Raw genomic sequence first — 22,843 nt, forward strand, 5'->3', positions numbered from 1 at the left:
ATATTTTCACTTCTCAATACATAGTGATTACCAAAAATAAAACTGAGAATTTTAAGTGCTTTCCAAATTTAATGACACAGAGTTTTACATGGAAAAAAAATCTTTTGTAATAAATTCAGCATTTTCTGGTTTATATTACCTATAAATTTCCTCAGCTAAAAAGTGAGTAATTACATGAGGATGTACATGGGTGACACCTACCTTTAGCTACTGTGCCTGTGTATTAAGTAAAGCCCTGTCCACTTCTGGCTACTCAGCTCAGGTTAGGATTTTGTTTCTGAAATTTGGTCATATTGGCAGCCAACCTTAACCTCATTGTGGGGTGAGTCATTAACCATGAGAGGAAGGAAGAGTGAATTAATGCAGCAGTGACATCAAGGCAACAACAACAACATTAACAATTGTAAAGTTTGTTTATTCTCTGCTTTCAAAACAGTACGGTCAATTCAAATGGGACAATGCATCAAACCTTCCAGTTTCACTCTGTGCAGTGAGGAATGAAGAGAATTTGAGAGGTTTGAGTCAGTCCTGCAAAACAAGAAGATGTCCATGAGGGGTGTGCAGGCAGCCCCATCAGAGGGTGGCCTCAGGGGCTCTGTGTGATGCTGTGAATCCCAAATCCCAGCCTGGGAAGAGGACAGGGACTGGCACAGACACATGGTGATTGGGGTGACCTACTGACATTAATAAAAACAAACATGGCTAAGCAGTCCACTTGGAGGGAGAAGGACAGATTTCAGTTCAGGTTCAGTTTGTGACTTGTTCTGAGTTTTTTAATTATTGCTTTTAGCAAATGTCAGCAGAGTGCAGTTTAAAACAAAAAGAAAGAAACAAAGGAATTTGGAAAGCAGACTTTAGCTTCATTTACAAGACTTTTTAGGGCTGTTTCCTATAATAGGGCCACTACACACCCACAAGGTCCTCCCCATCACTGGAGTGTTCAAGGCCACTTTCCACAGGGCTTGGAGCAACCTGGTCTAGTGGAAAGTGTCCCTGCTCATGGTGGGTGGCTTGAACTAGATGGTCTTTCAGTCCCTTCCAACCCAAACCACTCTATACTTCAATAAGACCCCCCAAAAAAATCCAGTCTGGGGCTTAAATACAGCTTCAGGTATAGCCATTCCATCTCAGTGACTCCCAGAGAGGATGATCTCTTTCAAGGCCTGCTGGAATAACAACAGGGTGCCAGGATGCTCTGATCATAAAATTCAAAACAGGGAAAAGATGATAAAAAAATTACCTAACAGCAAGGAGCATGTGAAATACCACGAGATCCTGCTGCTCCCTGGACTACCCCCAATTCCTGTAATAGGTTTATCTCATGGAAGCCATTCAAAAAGTCACAACTGCCAGGACAGAAATATGGACCTAAAGAAAAACATGACAGCGAAAGAAAACAGTGACTGAAGGGGAATTTGGGAGAGCTGATCTACAAAGAAGACCTGAAGGCTCCAATAAGGCTCTCCTGAAAGGTGCTCAGCTGTATCCCACATCCAGCCCCATGGGTTTCAGGGGTTACCTTGCCTGTTGATGAATTACTGTTGTGTTTCTGCTGCAGTTAGCACTGGTACCAAAGCTGTGAGGTTCCTGTGACAATTCAGAGATTTATCTTGGTGCTCATCACCTGAGGGCTCCTGAGGGCCTCGCACCAGGCTGTGACAGGGAGCGATGGACAGGAAGGGCTCTGGGCAGGCCCAGCCAGTGAACACACTGGGAATTTTGCTGTTGTGGTCACTTAGGGCATGAATTATGTCCAGCCTTTAACACAGATGATGATGTCTGATGCAACAAGGACTTAGCACATAAAAACCTTTTCATAAATTGCTCAGTCCCCCTTCTTGCAAAGTCTTTACAACTGCAAGGTGTAAGAGAACAGCATAAAATTCACACTGATCCCTTCAATTCTTTTTTAAGCATCTTTAAATGCAGCTTTTTTTTCCCCTGCTATACATCTTACTTTTTATAGTTAAAAGTAATTTTAAAGCAAAAAAGAACATAAACAATATACACTGACTCTTGACACTCCATTGCTTTTTTAAACTAGAATAATAAAAATTTGCAAATGAACAAAAGAGTGGGAGGAAGATATCTGATTTACAATGTTTTTGAGATAAAGAACACTATAAAAAAAGATCAATGTGAATAATAAAGCATTGTTAACTGAGTCATGACATTTCTATTCTCAGTGAAGATTTGAACAGTAGAGCTCTGCAAATGAGCACCTTGTGCCATTTTCAAAGTGGGAGGAAGACATATAATTATAATTTTTAAAGTGAAGAGAATTTTTAAAAAAATCTCTGTGAAAAAGTTTATTGAAAAACATATCGACATATCAATATGACATAAATTACTTTAATTTTATTAAACTGGGAGGGGGGGGAAAACCTCTTTTTGAAGACTGGCTGCAGAAAGCATTCCTTGAAAAGAATTTTCTTTATTAAAAACTCTTTGCTAAGATGAAACAGCACTGAATGTCAGCACTACCGTATATTTATTCTGTAACTCTTCCAACAGCCGAGATCTATAAAAGAAACATATTTTCAAAACAGTTTTAACCTCCATTGTCTTGATCATTCGTATTAACATTTTTCATGTCACCTATTGAAATCCCTTAAAGGAACCTTTTATTCAGTCAAAATTAATGAAGCCGTTTTCTTAAACAGCCTCCAAAAAGTAAAAAGGACGTAATGTTGTGCATTTCATTTGACATACGTTTTCTGCCATTTCACTTATTTCTGTGATGAGAGCAATACTTCATATTTATGCTATCAAGTCTGCAGAGAAAAGTGATTTTGAGAGAGAAGAAAACCAACTCTGCTCTTGCTGTGTGTGCAATTTAAATCCACAGCGAAAATACAGCATTGATCAGATTACTCCAATTGAGTCATTTAGTGCTTTGGCATTCCTGAAGTTAGGGCCCAGCTGTGAAATCATACTTGGGGCCAAACATTGCTGTTAGGTGAGTGCACATGGCTCCCATTTTCTTCAAAGGGAATGACACACATGGCCAATATTTAGCTTTCACCTCTTCCATTCTTTAGCTAGCAAAGCCAGAACCAGTGGAGTATATGCAGGCAATTTAACCGAATTAAGAATACAATCAAGATTTTCCGGGACTTACTAGTGATTTGGGATATATAATTCAATACACATCAAAACACAGATGCTCAGCATATTCTGAAAATCAGGCCATCTCAAATGTCTTGCTTCAAGCAGGTAAAATCATAAATTACTCTGAGTATTTTGGCCATTGGATCCTAACAAACTGGGTGTAGTACACTTCTTCAAAATTATAAACTCCAATTTCTGGCTTGACTAGGATGCCTGGGAGAATTACAACATCCCAGCCCATTTTTGTTCCTGTGTTGGCGCACAGTTCTCCCTTGCCATTACCATTACAGGACTTGAACACAGTGCAGGTGCCCTTCTGCAGCAGGTGACCCCTAGGGAAAATCCAGCTCCTGGCTCTGCAGGTCCCCTGGGATGCACTGAGCTGCTGGGATGGCCCACAAGACCTTATAGCTAAGTGCCATGGAGAGAAAAAAGGATGCAACCCAAAAAGCTAGCTGCCCCATGCTGCATGCAGATCTTCATTTCAACTCAAGGTCAAGTGGAAAACTTTTCTACCATCCTTGCTGACTCTCCTCTTCACTTTCTCCTGACTCCATCTGTTCCTCACCCATCTCCTTCGTTCCGCACTCGCCTCCCTCTTCTTCCTGTGTCCATCTGTTCCCTCCTTCCTCGACACAAGTTGGGGAAGGGAAGTAAATTCAGTCATTCACTGAACAGATTTCAAGATGAACCCCCTCCCTCTCCAGTTCTAACTTCATTCATCATGGTAAAAATTATAATGAATAGAAATGTTGAAGGTGAAAATTTATTAGGGATTGTGTTGCTTTCTTATATGAAAAGCAGTTAAAGCGGCATATAAACATTGGCTTCATTCATTTTTTCTTAATATATGGCATAATTAGTGAGAAATATTAGTGGAAGTGCTTGCTATGCAGTCCATCAACACATGCCTGTCAGAGCTTAGGATCTGGGCCAAAAGTTTTTGCCAGTCCTGTGATAGATTTACAATAAGCCTATAGAAGGCTTTACAGTTAGCTGGGTCACTAATTCATGAAGTTACAATGTATGCAATGAGGTCAAAAATTCACTATTGATAAAATACCCCCTCCCGGGATTGCACCATTAGCTTTGTTACTGCAACAGCAAAATAAAGTAAACCCAAAGCTCCTGTGAATTACCAGTCCATCATCGTAAATCAGTAGTGAAGCACTTGCACGAGTTCATGATGTCATCTGAAGCCCGGGATATATTTATAGCCTTGTGTACTATTTCCTGTTTCCTCATGACAAAAATAAACAGTCTCCAAATCCCCTGCATCCTTCTGCCTGAGCTCAGCAAAATGTAATGGGCACGAATCTCTGAAAGGCCCTGTGATATATGGGTCTGGAGCAGCTCCCCTCTGATGGGCCACGGCGCCCGCGCTCCCTCCGGCCTCTCCATGTGGGCAACAGCAGCTCCCATGGAGTTTGCTCCATCTGCTGCACTCACTGCTGGGATAGTCCCACACCCCCTCCTACTTTGCCTCCCTGACACTTGGAGAGAGAAGGAAAGGAGATTTAAGCCTCCAAGCCTTAGGCATGGAGTAAACAGCCTGGCAGGCGCATCCGAGGTGGAGGAGCTCAGCATTGCTCCATCTGGGGACCTGGGCTTGCCACCACATGGACCTTGGGCATCTTGTCCACCAAGAATGACAAGCCATGAAGCTTGGAGTTTGGGCTTAAATTTCCTCTCTCCTCCCTGTACTCATGGTTTGGGATCCTCATTTAAGTTTTCTGAGGTGTTTGGGCATGGAGGATGCCCCACATTTCATCTCAGACCTCCCAGCTCTCAAATTTTCTGTACCTACCTGAATTGCTGTGTTTGCTGTGATTCCTCTTCACCTTTTCTTGGGTCAAACTTTCTGTCTTGGCAGTTTATTTTTTGCTTCCTTTCCTGAAAAGAGACAGAGGGAAACACAAACAGCGCCCCATGCCATGTAACCTCCCACAGCAAGGAAGCAGATTTGCTTCTGTTTGACCTCAGACCAACAACTCCTGAAGTCAATGACTGTCACTAAGTGGCTGAGGGTGATAGCTGTGCCAAACCACATTCATTTGACACTTATCCCTCTTCAATTTTGTTTTCTTCTCTCCACCAAGACCGCCGCACCAGCTCCCTGCCTCTACTGGCCCTCCCTGGGGTGACATCGAGCAGCGAGGACCATCCAGGTAAGATGCTGTCCCCATTCATGCAGAGATACTCCCTCCCTGGCAGACCATTTTATCCTTTAAATGATCAAGAAAAAGTGTTTTGTTTTTCTTTTGCCTTTTTGAAGCACTGCTGTCAAACCCTGAGGTTTGGGTTTCATGGTTCTATGAGAACCAAGCGTGTTCAGATCAAGCCTTCATACGTACAAGTTTTCATCCATCAGGTCTGATGCAGCTCTGCCTGTGTCACCTGGGGACTGAATGGACATGGCACACAGCTCTTGCAGTGATGAGCATGTGCTACATTAAACAGACAGGTAGCGACAGCAGGGCACGGGATAATGAATGCTGCACTCACACACCAACATGCCTCAGGGGAAAATTAAAAAGTTACAGGTCCTAAACTGCTACAGTTTTCCACACAGTTTAGCATTAACCCTTGGGACTCCTTGCTACAGGGGTGTGAGACAAAGGGCCGCTGCCAGGATGGATTTGGAGTAAATGCCAGCACTGAGCAGAGACACAGGCTCCCTTGTCCTTTGCCTGTAAGAGGTGGATGAGCCCTAGGAGGGTCAGAGATCAATTCTCCTTCTCCTTCAGTGGAGTCTCTTCCTAAACAGCTGCTCCAAGAGCTGCTTGGATTACCTGCATTGCTGCAGTCCCTGTTCAGCAGAACAGAGCTCCTCTTAAACCCTCTGTCCCTTATCAAAAATAGACTTAGAGCCCTCGTATACCTCTATACTAAATCTAATTTCAGAAGCATGCAGGGAAACTGCAGACTCCTCTTCTCCAGGGCTGCAGGATGCTGGTTTGTGCCTAAAGCCAGTGAAGAGAAATAGAGGTCAGGGGGCATACTGCAAATGCCAGTCTGGGTATCACTGCTCCTCCCCATTAACCAGAGGGATCTGGGGCTGGCATCAGTGCAAAGTGATTTACTTTGTGCTTCCATGAATTTAGACACTTGTAGTCAGCCATCTGAATCACCCAACTCCAAAAAGAAAAAGCAAAAAGAAATTCCATGTGAGTATTGAGACTATCTTTAATACAAACATGGGTGAACAATCCCAGTCTTCTACTGCAACAGCCGAGGCGAGTCCCAGCTTCCCCATGTGAGGAAGAAAGTTGCTACTTCATACTATTTAAAAATGGCACATTGTGGGGGTGTACCTTTAGCAGCCTCTGCCTAACAGTCTAACACTGAATAATCTGAGATTTCTTCATCATGATACACTTATTTTTCCCTTTAAGTTCACTTCAGTGGTTGATTTCTATACATTAAAAACACAGACATATGTGGACATTTGAAGCTGAACACAGGCTCTTAAAAGAGACTTGCAAAGTTTGACCCTCTTCCCATTTCTAATTGCAATTTGGGATTTTTTTATATTCTCATTTAACAGTAATCATAAATACTATAAGTGGTATGTAATATATTTTTAAAGCCTATTTGGCTACATCTATTTGTTCCAAACTCTCAACCTACTACTGTTCCATCCACCAACAAACTATAATAGAGGAAGAAAAAAGTGCTAACCACCTTTTTTTTTCTGCTGGTCTAGCACAATCTTTATTTCTTCAGACACTTTGTGCAAACATTAAATTGATAAAAGACATAATGTAGATGGACCCACAGCTGAACTGAAGGTAATTGCATAAAAATGAAATGGAGACCTATAATTGTACACTGCTTTAGCCTCTCCTGCAGTGTTTTCTGGAAGCAAGGATCTCGCTTGTCATAGCAAGTTGCTTGTTACAGTGATTGCGTGAAGACTTGATCTAGCTGTACAAGACAAGTATAACATTACTGAAAGGGAGCTTTTCAAACTAAGAGTCTGACACTAAAATGTACTGTATTTTCCAAGATGTAGTATGCTTTAACAAACAGAAGAGTCCCTGAGTGACAGCTTTTGTTACCCTTTTGTTTGATGGTGCTGTATTGAAAAATTCAGGTTATGTCTATGCCTTTCTATTTCTGGTTTTGATTTCTCTTCAACAGCACTTCAAGAATAAAAATTGACTCCAAGTATGAATAGTAGAAGTCGGTGGATACAGTAAATGTCAGTCTGGCATTTACTGATTACTTCTGTCAGACTTTTTTTCAGTCTCGCTTCTTGAATGCTTAAGTGCATTCTGTGGGCCATTGTATTGTTGCAGAATTGGGAAACTCAACAAATATATCATGAATTAAAACATATCTAGTTTACATTTTTGGGCAGATTTTGAAAGTGGAAAATAATAGTTATTCTTGCCTAAGCCTTTTGATTTGGTCTGTGTGTATCCAAAGGCTAAGGCTGGGTGTAGCTCTCAGTGTGAACAAACAGGCCCCATTTGTGATATTGACACCTGGCTAACAAGTCGGGCTTGTGTCTTTTGGACACACAAAACAACTCTACTTATCTCTCAAATCTTTGCTTCCCCCCTCTTCAAGCTTTATGGTTGCACTGTTTTTCACTTACCTGCAATCCATCCATCCCATCCACATTTCCTCCTGTCTCTGCAAGGATACTGGGGGAACAGCTGCAGTCTCATCAAGGTTTCACTCTCTGTCAGCCTTTCCTTGGCTTTTCTTTAACATGGGTCAGAAGTCAAAGGTACCTAAAAACCAAGAGATATGCAGGGCCTCTCTTCAGACTCCTTGCAGGCAAGTGCAGTTGAGCCACTTCAGAGCACTTACTGTTCCTCTCAGAAAGCAGTATTTGCAAAACTGAGGAGTTTGTAAAGATTGATTTTCTGTATATAGCTCAAGAACAAGCATATCACAAGATTTAAGTGAGATAAAAAGTGAGGCTGTGCTTGATGTGAGGGTGCAGGAGTTAATCAGCTGTAGATAAGAACTGATGAGGTTTTATCATCCCCGCCATGGAGAGAATGACTGTGTTTCTTGGCCACTTGATCACTTCAGAGATCGAGTGAAACTATATATCAACCCATGTTTATCTGTGCCTGAAGAATTCTTCAAGAATAAATTGAACTCAGAACTCTTCTTAACCTTTCCCCTAGTTGGGGCTTAATTTTAAGCTCTCCCTCTGGTTTTTGAGCTGCCTCTCTGGCACGCTGACAGCATGTGAAGTATCCCATCTCCTAGTTGACTTCCAGGCCAACAACGCAAGTGGGGATGAAGTTATGAAATAAGGAATCTGGATGCTAAACAGAGACCATCTGGCTGTCTTTGCTACAGGATTATGAGCCACGGTGAGCTGGCACATCTGCATCCAGGTACTGCCCACGTGCACGTTGTTGGCTGTTAATTTAGGGAAATGAAGTTGCAGCTGAAAAGTAACAAGATAATTGTTTTGCCTTCTTTTATGTCAGAAATTGAAGTTAGGATATCAAAGTCTAAATAGATGTCAACCGAGGCAATAGTTCTGTTTTCTTTCCAAACCTGATCCCACCCACTGGAAATGAATTATTACTTAGCCTCTAAGTCCTCTGGGTTTAAGAAAAAACCTTAGAAGGCAAGTTCACAAATACCTTTACTATGAATAAACCTCTGTAAAGAGACTGGAATCATTAGGTGAGAAGGGTTAGGCCTTGGAAGTAAACAACTGTAGGTTTGAAAATTCTGCATATGTTATTCTCTCAGATCTCTGCCTTGGTATCACAGTCTTTTTTTTCCTAATCCCACCAGATAACCAGCTTACAAATGAAAAACACACAGATGAAAAGCCTATGAAAGGTATTGTTATGAGTTCTGTCGCAGAATTCAGCATCACAGACGCTTCATCAAAGGGTACCAAAAATGAGAAGAAATTGTCAGATGCAAGCAGATCATCCATTGCTTCCCTGGAGAAATGCAGAGAATTCTCTTACATTGAAGATGATGCATCAGTACATCAGAGAGACAGTGACGGTATGTTTTATAAAACAGATCACATTTGAGCTGATTTCTAAATAATGCCCACTGCAAAAGAACTATGTATAACCAACTCGAAATTAAATGTTGAACAGGAGGTTCAAGAACATCGCCAAAAGCAATGTTAAGTTGCCCTGCAGACATTTGTGTGATAGATGAGAATTTCTAGAAGATGATCTTAAATTGTCAGTGATACTAAAGTCATAGAAGAGGAGCTTAGAGCTTATTGTGCCACAGAGCATTTGTACTTTAGCAATGAGAGTTTGCACAGAGGCACCAGTGTCAGTATCAGATAAATCTATTCCTGGTTATTCCAGTGGATGTTAAAAAAAGGCTCTGCGAAGTATTTCAGAAGTTTCTTTTGAGTGCCTTTTGCAATAATGGATTAGTGTGTTATATCCAATGGAGCTGGGATCTGTCGTGCATATCATTTGACAATTCCTAAATTAAGCATTTCTAAATAGAGACCAACACAATAAAGTGCCCTGTTCTCCAAGAATCATTAACATCTCTATTGTGTCACAGATCCTTAAAAAGGGATGTCTATGATACATCTATTGGAATATGCTTAATTTCAGAGAAGGATCTGAAGTATTTATTTTATTTAGGGAACTTGTCCTCTTGTCCTGACACTTCCTATTTTTGAGCTTGAGGTCTCTCTCAGCCACTTCTGGCACACAGGTGTGTACCATATGATGCAAATAACAGATTTCATTCTCCTTAAAAAAGCTAAATGTGAAGGAAATTAACAACAACAACAAAAAAACCCAATCTGTGCTTAATTAATAATGTTAAGGGCTGGATAGAAGCCAAGAAAACCAAAGGAAGACAGATTTGTGGTTGTCATTGCATACTCAGCTCACTCCACTCTGACAACTTACTGCTTATTCCACATACACAAGGCCAAATCCTGTTTGCTCAGAGAACCTCTGAAGGCAGAGCAATAGATGAGGAAATTGGTGATTATTTTGTTCCCAGGGTTCAGATAAGAGCAAATACAACACTCATAGGTCTCACCAAGGATGACCAGAAAGGCTTCAGCAATCTTTGGACCAGGGTTGTTCAGAGCATCATCTGTGTGAGCAGATGCCACCAAACTAGAGCAGGAAAACTTAGAGATGAGGCATGCTAGAAAAATTATTATAAATTCTTCTTTTGTGCTAATTAATCTAGTAATGTAGAGAAGGAGAGCTGAGGTCATTGTTCTCACTGAGATAAACGCAGTAATGCCGTTTGGCAAACAGCAGGGAAAACAGAGGGGAAAACAAGAGATTGCATCTTCCTTTATGCAGTTTGTGGCTAATTTATTTTCAAATATATAAATGAATGCATAGGAATGGATGTCTAATTGCTAATATCTATTATTTATATACATTACCCCACTTAAAACAGGACCAAAAAGCCTCACACATGCAGATTTTTTGAAATGTGTTACATCCATTATCACAGTTCATGGTGTGTGCTCTGATGGGAATTTAAAAGCATCTTTACTGCACATCACAGAGTCTGTGCTGAAACATTACTTTATTATTAAAATGTTGCGCTTTTTGTGTGCTCTCTTTCCTGGATGAAGCCCTAAGAATCCTATCTATTCTCTCCAGATTACATAAGCATCATTATGGTTAACATATTCAGGGGAAAAAAACTGTTATTAAAAAAATGGATCTTTGGAGATGGAGAAAAAAATTGCCAAATCCTTAATTGAGACATAACTTTGAATTCTGTCTCTCACATCTATGTATAGGAAAGAAATTTCATAAACATAAGAGAACTAAAAAGAATAGTCTTAATTACACCAAGAACTACTGGATAAAATGATTACATTTTTTACAGTGTAAATTTCATACAATTAAATACAGTAGTGTCACCTTATTAACTGTTTCAATTTTATAATTATTTCAGTTCATTTAGCTAGGAAAAAATATAAGCATGAACTTACTGAGTATCACCAAAATCTAGTCATTCTTATTTGACAGGACTGACTTAGAAGTTAGTTGTGCTTGTCTGAACCTAAATAGATCTTGACATATTTAAATAAGTATTAAAATTGATAACATTGGTGATGATATGCCATTTAGAAAGAAGTTCAGTCATATGCTATTTGTTCTTGCTACCTTGCCTTTTTAATAAAGAAGCTGGAATGATTTTTTTTTAAATTTTGTTTTTTCATCAAGAAATCTTTCTAAAAAAAAAAAAGCATAATTCTGGAAACTTCCTGGCAGTGAACTTCATGTTACGTGAGCTAGAAAATGCCACAACAGAACCAATGCAGTTGAATGAGTTCACAGTTAGTCATCCTAGGGCAAGAAATGTGGTTATAACCATATGCTTTCCTGAAAGAAGCAATGAAAAGACATTCATATTGTTGAAGGCATTTTTCCTTTCCAAAAACAAGAAGGAACAAAAAAAAAAAAAAAAAAAAGGAAAGGTCTGGGTCTGTGCTCCAAGAGGATTCACACAATTGGAATCTCACACCTGCTGCACCCAAGCAGCCTCCCCAGATGCTGGAGGCTGAGGGGTGAGGAGTTAATTAGTTGATTTTGGGAGGGCACAAACATAGCACAGAGTTTTAGTCATGGTGACCACGTTTTCAGGAATATTCACTGGCTCCAGACACACATCCTACATAACCTATTTTCCAAACTTTTGTCTCCTTTGAAAAACTGACATTTGTGAATGAAAAGGTGAGAACCCTGTTTGGTGGGGAGTTGGGAGGACCATGAGCTGAGACACACTGCCCTCTCTGAATGCTCTTCTCCAGACCTGCTCTCCCTCCCTGTCCTTGGTAGTCTTTGAACATTTTTAGTGCAAGCTCTTGTGAAAATGAAAATAAACTCCGGTGTCACCTGTGCTGGTGTCATGGTTTCCTCAGCCCCACAGAACCCCTCACTCACTGCCCCACTGCAGAATGGGGGTAACAGAAGGGTAAAAGGAAGAAAATTCATGGGATAAGATAAATACAGTGTAATAGGACAATGTAGTGGTTTTACATGGGAGGAAGAAAAAAATATATATATTATATATAAATAAAAAATTAGAATATACAAAACAAGGTATACATATTGCAATTGCTCACCACTCACCAACTGATGCCCAGTCAGTTATCTGAGCAGAAACCCCTGCTTGTTTTCTGCCTAATTTATATTGATGCCATATGGTCTGGACTATCCCTCTAGCCAGCTGGGGTCGGCTCTCCTGGCTGTGTCCCTTCCCAGCTTCTTGTATCTCTTCAGCCTCCTTGCTGTCTGGGCATGAGAAGATAAAATCTGGTTTAAAGGCCTTGTTCTGCATTTCACTGCCACAGAACATTTCCATTCAAATTCTTTTCATACAGCTGTTGTTTTTCCAGAGCAATTAAAACAGACAATAAACTTTTCCCTTGTCTCTATGGAAGTAGTTATCATTAATGTATTTTTAGCCCACCCCCTCACTTCTGGCGTAAACCTGGGCAATCCCAGCTCACATGTGTTCTTACATCTCCCTGCTTTTCCTCTCTCTTAGATGAATGTGCAACACTTATCCTGGCCTGCTTGTTCTGCCAGTTTTGGGACTTTCTTATAATGCTGCCTGATACCTGTGAACATTGGCTGACAGATACCTGTTGTCCATCCAATAGATATTACCAGACCTCCGACGAAGACCACGGCAGCAACGACTGCAACTGTGACTGTGACATTGATTGCAGCCTCTTTGAGTCCTGCCATGAGACCGGCGAGTGCCTGGAGCTGGCCATGGAGATCTCTGAAGTCTGCTATCGCTGATAGGAAAATAATTGACAAAATTCATCAAAACTACCCGACAGATTACAAAGGAGATTTTTTTTTTTAATATTAATCATAACCAGAGGTTTTGTCAATGAGGACTATGTGCATCTTGTTGCTCCCTCCCTGGAGGTCTCTATGTTGGCATGATATCACAAACTGCTGAAACCAATAAAGGACAAAAAGGGGTCTTCTCTGCCATAGATGACAACAGAATTCCTAAGTGCCAAGTGTGCTCGCTGCTTTACCCACTGTAAATCCAAGCTTTTATGAACCTTTAATTGCTTTAAACACCAATTTTGCCATTCATAAACACAGAAAAAATTAGGATGTTATTTTAAGACTGATATATATATTAGTTCATCTTCCTAATGGATTCATACCTAAACATGTATTACATATTGTTGGTTATTATAAATAATTTATGATACAGCATCATTTTATAATTAAAAATTTATTTATTCAATCTCTTAAAACACTCTTATATGCCCAGTATAGGTAGAAAAAAAAATTAATAATTAGAAACCATGCTACTGGTAATTACAGCAAATGTCACTGAAAATCTCCAGTGAATTTCGTTGAGGAAGCATTTTCACAGGGTACTGCAATTGGACAGTGTATTAATGTGCTGGCCCATGGTTATGTAATAACAGGTTATGCCTATTGTTCATTAGTTATAGGAAAGGGTTTCTTAAGTATAATTAGCCAAAATGGGAATTGACTGCACACTTTCAGAGAAGAATTACCCCCATAGATAGCCAGTAGCTCCTTTCCTTGATTTCCATTTGTAAGACTTTTGCAAGAAACAGAATATTGCCACCTATTCTAGTGCAAACAGGCATGTCCACCTGTGCACAAAAGATTACAAAATGACAGTATCTATCCTGTGCTTTCAAATTCCCTCTATCTCTTTTCTGATGGCAGGTCTGATTAATAAAAAGGAAATACATGTTGCACATTACACATATGACAACAAAAACATGTTAATTCAGCAGCCTGAGGGTGCAGAACACAGGTATTAAGTACAGAGGAAAATACAGAATTGCTTGCTCACATTAGGTATTTATAGACTAACACCAAAGTCAGTGCTTGCTTTGTATAAGCACTAAAATTTCTCCCAAAATCCCCACTGATCTCAGTGCAGAAGTGCCTGTGGAATACCAAACAAGGATCCTGGGCAAGATACTGGGATATTAAACATTTCTAAAATAATTGAAGCCACTTGTTTATTAATCAGAGTCCTGGTGCACAAACATTTAATGGGGGGAAAAAATCCTGTGTATAACCTTTCCTTATCCCCCTTCTGTAAAACTCATGCTTTCAAAAAAATCAGAAAGCCAGAAGTAGAACCACTAACAACCTTTTTCCAGGTGTCTTACAAAGCCTGGTGACCAGAAGACAACAGACCTCAGGAATGCAGCAAGCAGCCCAGAACTAATTTCACTGCTCCTTCCAGGACATTGGTGGGGAATAGAAGAGATTTTCTTCTCTTACAGAGTCCCATTGTGAGCTATAGTCACCTAAAGGACCCAGACCCCACAGCACAACCCACTGCCATCCAGGAGACACTGGTTTGGGTCACCCACCCCAGGGATGGGCAATTTTAATGCTTCAATTTGCCTTCTCACACGGAATTCTGATCTTAAATCTTCCAAAGCTAAGCTAAACTCTCACTTCTACATACCAGCCCACAAAGGCTTGGATCATTCTGTCCTTTCTACCACAGGTTGTGGTAGAAACTAGTATGTGGGTATTTATGATTAAGAATTCTGACCAAGGCATTTAGGAGTCAGAAAAGAGGGAAGCTTGTTCCACATACCAGTTCCTAGAGAAGCACTAATAAAGATGTACCTTGACAGTCCTTGCTCATGATGCCAGTCTCCAAAATCGGAGATTTCATGTGCCATGGCTGGATGGAGCCCAAGACGGGAAACCAGAGGGTGGCAAACCCCAAAATGTTGTCAGTGAGGGAATCAGAGATGAGGACTTTCCCTTTCAAGCCAGGATGTCTTGTTCCAGTTCTGAGTCTGAAAGAAAAAACACATTGACCACACCAGTATGACTCATGGCAAGTGAAGCCTCATTCAGCTGTGGAACTGGACTGGGGGATTTTGGCACAAATGTGGAATTTTTTCCAACTTTTTTTCCTAGGAATCATTATTCAAAAGATTATTTCTTTGTATTGTAATCCATAGGTTGGCATATTGAGGTCATGGCTATTACAGGGCACAGGTAAGGTCAAAGGCAGAATTATTATAGCCATGATTAGACAGGATGTCCCAGAAATAAGAAAGGAATCACTCTGGGATATATTGAGAGCTGCTGTTGGTGGTGTTTTAAATAATGCAGCAGTATCTCCTTGCCTGAAGTGTACATGGGCACACTGCTCAGTTTCCTGCTTTAAGGAAGTAGATTTTTTGAGACCTTTTTGAGCAATGAAACCTTGAAAAACATGTTATTTCATACAACACAGTAGAATCAGCAGCTTATGATAACTTTGTTTTCTGTCTTAAAGTTGTTAATTGCAACTTTGTACTTTCATGACATGTAGGAACACTTAAACATATTGACACCAAAGAAAGTCAGTCAGACTTTCCCATTAACTATTCCAGAAACTCTTTGAAAAGCCATCCTATTCCCACACTAAACTGACTTCTGGTGCAGAAAAACACCCATTTATCAGATCTGAACATGGGCAGACATTCCAGCTAAGCCAAAGCACTTGGAACAATTCGAGGCTGCCTCTGTGTTTTTTATTTACTGGGAAGGAAGGTCTGGGTGCTGGAGTGGGAGGCGTTTGGGTGGATGGCTGCTGGGAACATGTTGGACTCAGCTGTGCTCCCGGGGAGATGTCAGCGCGTGGAACCAGCTCCTGAGAACAACAAATAGAAGTTCCCGTTTTGCAATCGGGAACAGCGCTCCGACACGACGCCTCTCCCCAGCTCCAGAAATGCACTGACAGATTGCCTGGGGGAAGAGAGAGACAGAGAGAATAGCGGAGAGCTGCACTGCTACCTTCCACAGGAAAGGACCACAGGATGCTCTCTAAGGATCTCCTCTTGGAAATGACCCAGCAGTCTCATCCTTGAGACAAAAATGTCTTTTCACCTTCTTTCACTCTGTTCTCAGAACACAATACGGATTAGGATGTAAACTGTAGGGGAATTGATGTTTGATAAATACTGGAAAAGCCTCTGGGGGCTTCCAAAAATTTAAAGTTCAGTTATCTCAAAGGATATTAAGTTCTCTGACTGACCATGAGCACTTCCATAATGTCATTCTGGTGCCTTACTCTCCATGTACAATGAGTCCCTTAGATGTGGGGCTGGCAAAAATTATCCCATGTACATCCCCAAATATAGGGATGAAATATATTGTATTACCTCATTTGACTTTCCTCTGCTTCCTAAAGTACTTTGATCATTCATATTCTCTCAAGAAGTCATCAACTAGAACAACAAACATCTTCCAAATGTCCAGAAATTCACAACTCTGCCTTAACTCTAGTGCTGCTTAGGAATTCAGGCTGAGTGCTACAGCTGAGCTCTAGAAGACTTTGGTTCTCAGGAAGAAAGCAAAATATGGGAACAATTAAGATGTTTGCAATTGTATTTCTCAAATGATGCTTGCACAGTATCAAAAAAAGTTCAAGAGTGTCAGACTAAGAATGTATGTATCTATTAAATTTTTGTTTTAATTATATGAAATGGGTGGTTCCATTGCTTTCATCTGTTTGGGTTCTCTTAAATGCAAGGTAAGTTTCCTATTATGCAAGAAAATGAGTTTACCAAGCAGACTGGGATTTCCAGGCACTGCTCCACTATAATTCACTGTAACTGAGCATTAATCATGATTAATAATCTATCATTCCTGTGGTTTAGGAAAATAAAAAGGAGTACTTTATTGAGAAACTGCCCTTTCTCTTAGCATACTTCATATAATTGCACAATGGAACAATTCTAGGGAATTCATTATTCTGCTGGTAATGATCTAGATTTCCTTAACATTGCACACGAATGGGAATCGTTGCCATCTGATGGATGTTCCATGGCCTGTACAAAATGAGTTGGTGGGTGCAAGCCAATTCATAATGGATGTGTGCCCATATCACAAAAAACACCATTATAATTGGTACCCTTAGGAAAAATGCCAAGCTCTGAGTGTAAACAGAGCACTTTCTGTCCCAAGAGCTCGCGCTTCCGTGGTCAGAGTTGAAGCACAACAGAATGAGCAATGCTGAACTGCATCTGCTGCCTCTGTAAAAGGCTTTGCTCTCCTGAGGTAGCACTTGGCATCTTGGACCCTCTCTAAAATAAGAAAACTCACTCTGAAGGGCCACACTTGTGCCTCTTCCCCTACCATCACTAAAGTCATTGAGGGGGTTGTGCAGGTATAAAATGTAGAGGAGACAGACCTTGCTACAGTCCATAATTTCATAATTTGCTCTCTTTCTAAGTGTATCCAGAAAAAAATATGCTGTCACTAAATGAGAGGTGTTTGTTCACCAAGCCTCATTTGAAATCTGAGAAATCTTTCTATCAGAAAGTGCTGAAAGTCACTGACTTACCATCTCCTAGTGCTTTCCAGCAGGAGACACCATTTTAGTTGTATTGAAGAGGGATCAGGGACTTCCAACAGAGAAGTTCATAGGTCACTGGAGTACATTGCTTATAAAATAAAGAGAGAAGAATGAAGATATCTCATGGACATTCTATTGATGGCCTGCTCTGATGAACAGAGCAGCTCAAGCAGCAAAGTAATATTAGAAAAGTCTTCTTCCTTATTAGAGAATCCTGCAAATCAATCAGTCATTCACATGCCCAGTATATTGGAATGACCATGGTACAAAGAGAGGGAAAAAAACCCCACCTTACCCAAATGCATGAAAAAATCACCATCAATGTCATTAAAATGCAGACTCAATTTATACTGCCAGTTTTGCCATGCTTCCTACAAAGTAAAAAATAATGCCAGAGAGCAGTGAGGAAAATATTATTAGACCAACTGTATAAAAAGCATGAATGATTCCATTAGCAAGCACAGCTGAGAAAAGACGGGATTTAAATCAAATCTAAATATGATAAGATTATACAGCCAAAGTGACATGTCCATTTTAGAAAACATACAGAAGAAGCAAAACAAAAGCAGAATTTGGGTTTTCTGCCATAAAACATGTTCCATCTCACACAACATTTAAAAACCTGATGGAAGCATCCTTTCAGCTCTGCAATTTTATACTGTATTTGATCTAGGTGAGTCACAAATGTGCAGGTAATTTAGAAGAACACTCTTTGCTCATCTCTCTTGCAGTGTATTTGCATCATTCTTCCCTTCAGAGAGTAACACTTGGTACAGTCATCACACAAACCCTTCTAAAGGAACAGCAAAGCTGCCCACAGAACCACAATTCCACTTCCTAAAATCTTTTGGGGTATTGTAACCTGGTGTTGCTCCACGTAGAAGGTGAAGGAAAATGTACCAAATTTTGCTGTTAAGTGGGACAGCCAATAGTTTAAAATAAAAGGATCAAGTTTTCTAATGCGTTCTCTTTTGTAACAGGAGAGTTCAGCCTCCACTTCATGAGGCCTTTCATCAAAAAAACAGACGGAAAAAATCTTTCTCCAAGAAGCATATTTTTGGATACTACTGTGTCAAATTAATTCTCCTGTATATGCATATGAAGAGAGAGCAAGAGAGAGACAGAGGTAAAGGATGAAGAGGCAGGAAGAGATGGAGTATCTTTGAGTAATGTAACAGAGAGCAGTTGTTCCTCACTTGTGCTCTCCGATTGCTCTGTGAAGTTTTCTCTTGTGAGGGTAATCCTTGTGATTTCTGCTGCACCAGAGGCAAATGAGCCATGGGATGAAAGCAGGATGAGCCTTTGCCCCAGGCCTCAAAGATTTCTGCTTCCTCATGTGCTGCCCACTCCTGTCCTTGTTTACATCCAGGTGGTCTCTCTGATATAAGTTTTATTTGTGAGGGATTTCACCACAGTTCAAAATCAGGAGTGGAGAAGGACACACATCAGTATTCATCTTCTCAAAGATATAATCAAATATTAATCCATTTTAAACCCCTTGATTTTACTATGCATTTCAAATTTTCCTGTAATCTATAACCCGTACACACCATAAAGTCATCACTGAGAGGGGAAGGTGGAAAAATCCAGCTACCTTTCCAAATGGAAATCAGAATATATATTTTTAGCTACATTAAGCCAACTGCATGCAGCTCTGCACACTTATGTAATTCCCACATAAAAATAATCCATAATATTCCAGAGGAACAAATCCAATTCTTAGTCATATAAATTTTCATATAAGTCCATCAAAACCTATTCCAAAAATGTCTCAGTCTTTTTGAGTGCTAGAGTTGGAACAAAAGAGCGAGTCCTTTAAAATGCCTTTGGAGCTTCCAGGGATGTTAAATCTAATTGCCCTTAGCATAGCACCGATCCACAAAGGTTTAAGTCATGGAAAATGTATTTTACCTTTATACAAGGTATACTATGCAAAGTTTATCGTGGCACAGTAAAGTCGTGTCTAACTTGCTTCGTGCAAATTTCAGACAGAAAGAAATTAACCTCTGATGCTTCACTTTGACTAACCAGGACAGAAAAATGTGTCTTCTCACTGCAGATACACAATATTGTATTAAATTACATGATGCAGCATGGTATGATATGATAAAATGTCCATTTGTGCACTTGGGTCTATATGTGCATATAGAAATTCATATTTAAACTCACAGATATTCATAGCAAGGTCTCTATGTTCCAAGAAACAAGAAAGGATAGAGAGTAGGCAAAGATTAATTGTGATAGAAACCTTCTTAAGACAAAGCCAGAACCAACACTATTTGTTAATACCCTTAGAAGCTATAATCATCCCAGCTGAGCCTGAGGATAAATTTTCCAGGGAAAGGGTTGTTCATGACAGAGGGATCATTTGCTAAAGCAGCACCATGGGCGTTGGGAAATGCTCATTTCCCTGGAGAGTTCCACAGGGCTTTGCCACCCCACAGAAAGAGGAATGGCCCAGGCCCTTTCCTGGCAGCCTGGAAAGCCCTGAAGACTCAGGTCAACCTTCTGTTCCATTTCATGAAAATATTAAATAATCACTAGAAGAAAAAACCTTCCCTGTTTATCCCAGAAAAATTTCTCTTTGACAATCCTCCTGCACGAGGTCTTTAATTTTTTAAAATCTATCTGAACAAATATTTTTCCCCAACATTCAGAATCTCTGGTGGAATAAACTCTGTTCTGCTTTTGCCCATAATGGCTCTGTCACAAGCCCTGTTTATAGGAGTAACTACATCTGAGCCAGAGAGCTCATAACTTTACAGACAAAAGAGAGAACAATACAAGTCAGCACAGTCTGCCATGGGAAAGCAGAACAAAGGGACCAAGGATGGATTTTTTTCCCCTCAGAGAACTTTATTTCTCAGCTAGAAACCTGATCTGCAGCGAGGGGAGCCAAGGGACAAGCCGTGTTTATAACACAGCCAAGGATGCCATTCCCTCAGCTCAGTCCCCCAGCACACTCAACACTCCTAAGCTACATCTGCTCTATAAAGGCCCAAGAAAACTTAGGCAGCCTTAAAAAAAAAAAAAAATTTGCAATGGCACGTCTTCTTAACCAGCATCATGGAAAAGTCATGCTGCTCTGCATATAGCCTTCAGGATTGTGTCTGTAACACTTGAAATGCTGCCCAAGTCTGGCTCCGCTCGCGCTAACAGGTACTCTGTGTGCTTCTGCATCTTTTCCTACAAGCAAATGTTGCAACTTTCCCATTGCGACAGCTGTAAGAGGCATTCACTTTACTCTGTTTTTCCTTAACACTCCCGATTCCTTTTATATCTAGTTGGGAATACACTCAAGCGCTAATGGCACTTGTTCAGCCATCCAGGGAAGGCGCAGCGTCGCCTTCCTAGCTATTTGTATTTCTTCATTTTGGCAATCTGAACTTTGCCAAGATCCAAATGCCTGATATTTAACTTAGATTACTCTCTCTTAAGGTCAGAAGGCACCAGTAATATTATCTGGCAGCACAAAATCGGCATCTACTTGGAGAAAGGAGGTTTTAAATCAATCATTCCTCCCTCTTACTCATGTAAGTGAGAGGATTCCAGGTGCCAGGTTATTAAGTCACCACTGACAGATGAGACAGGTGATAGACCTGCATCCCTATGCTATCACTGCTGGTTTGGTAACCTCAAGGGATGTGGCTCCTGCTGCACGATGGGGATCTACAGCTGCTGGTGTTTGCTGATCACTCAGCACAGGCCCCTTCTGCCACTGATGGAAAAGTCCCAAGGGGACGAGCAGAAATCTACCTCTTAAGGTTCCAAAGACATTGTTTCACGGAAAAGGACCTCCTCTGGGGTTTCAGACCATAAACGCTTTCAACTGTCAGCCCTATGGGGTGGTTCAAAGCATAGGGAACAGCACCAGCGCAGCCCTGCACAGTGGAAAATACCCAAACCGTGTGAGCCACTTGCAGATCTTTGAACCCATGTGGAGAATGTGGCTTGAGAGGGATAAGAGGAAATGGCATTAAAAGCCCTACAAAAGCCATTGGTAAGGCAAAGCCAACAGAGCTGCAGGGGAGCTAAAGGAGCGTGGCGACAGCCAAAAAATTCAGAAACTCCTTCAGCAACCAGGAGAGAGACAAACCACCACCCAGGCGGGTCTGACATCAGGGTTTTGAACAGGAGCCTTCAAAGTTGGGGTTTTTTTTACGAGGCTCCTTTTCGTGAGGCAGGGCACAGCAAATACTCCATTTAAGGCTTCCGTGGAGTAGAACCAGAAATATCCAGCCTTGCAAATATCCTCCCCAGCCAAGCGCGGAGCCGAGACATGCAAAATGAGCGCCCGTCAGCTCCGTGCCAGCGCAACAGAAGGCAGAAGTGCTTCAAGGAACTTGTGACAGGTTCTCTGGATGCACCAATTCGAGATGGGCCAATCCCTGCTTGAAATGTGCAAACTCTCACACTCCTTGGCATGACCGCACAGCCAAAATGCACATTTTTTAAAAGGATTTAAAGAAAACACGACCAAAGGGACAGGAACGTGGAAGAATTTGGCAATGGGGAGCAGATGCTTCCTAGGGAGGAGACAGGACTTAGTTTGAAAAGGGTTTGAGGGAAACTTTATATATAGAAGTTGAATGAAGTCGCTGAAATTTGTTTTATGGGAAAATGTCTAAGTTAGAGGGGGGACTGCACCCTAAACAGTCACACCTAGGAGAGCAACTCTGTGGAGATTAACTTGGGGGAGTGAGGAAACTTAAATGGTATAAATATCAGGGTTCTGGTCTACCTACAGCAGCTGCTGCTGGCAGCCACTGCCACCAGCCATCACAACCCAGGTTAGCCAGGTTTTGTCATCACTGCTTTTTAACAAGCCCTCTGGAACCCCAGGGGTGACGTATCTGGAATGGCTGCAGCCAGAGGGAGAGCTGGCATGTGAGGCTGGAGTGGGAAAGAGAGAGAGGGGGGATCAAAATACATTTAAGGCACAAACAAGAAGAGCAGAGATTCAAGATGAACTCCAAGGTTGCTGGCAAGGAAGAAAAGAAACATGACCAGCAGTCATGAGGAGGGAGGTGGTACAGTCCAGCCAGTTCCTAGCCAGTGGGATACAGATTTTTGTTGAAATTTGCCTGGGAACTCTAACGGTGCCCAGCAAAAGAAAAGGAAAGAAAAGGAAGGACGGGCTGACTTGGGAGGGATGAAGTTTTCTACCTGAGATAAATACCAGGTTTGAGGAAAAATGTCCCAGGATAGAATAGAAAGTCTTACAAGAGAAAGAAGAGAAAGAGCATCACTATTCTCCATTATTGCACTAAAAAAGGGTTTGCAACCATAGGCAAGTCTGAAATACTTTATTCTGAAAGGACTACAGTTACATTTTGAGCTGAGCCTTTGCATCCTTCTGTTAAAAAAAAAATACTTTTGAGGTTGTCTGGGA

General features: G+C 41.0%; 1 protein-coding gene across 2 annotated transcripts in view; it reads left to right on the forward strand.

Moving 5' to 3' along the window:
- Nucleotides 1-13,051, forward strand: part of MDFIC2 (MyoD family inhibitor domain containing 2) — a 42,087-nt gene extending 29,036 nt beyond the window's left edge. The window contains exons 3-5 of one of the 2 annotated variants that reach the window (XM_064724305.1): nt 5,211-5,279; nt 8,887-9,108; nt 12,728-13,051. In XM_064724305.1, the coding sequence (XP_064580375.1) occupies nt 5,211-5,279; nt 8,887-9,108; nt 12,728-12,939 (503 nt within the window). In that variant the 3' untranslated portion in view covers nt 12,940-13,051. Of the gene's footprint in view, nt 1-5,210; nt 5,280-8,886; nt 9,109-12,612 lie in introns of both variants that reach the window. The other variant, XM_064724304.1, reaches the window with a different exon arrangement.
- Nucleotides 13,052-22,843: the final 9,792 nt, after the last annotated feature.

Source organism: Zonotrichia leucophrys, chromosome 12 (assembly GCF_028769735.1).
Source record: "Zonotrichia leucophrys gambelii isolate GWCS_2022_RI chromosome 12, RI_Zleu_2.0, whole genome shotgun sequence".
NCBI lineage: Eukaryota > Metazoa > Chordata > Aves > Passeriformes > Passerellidae > Zonotrichia > Zonotrichia leucophrys.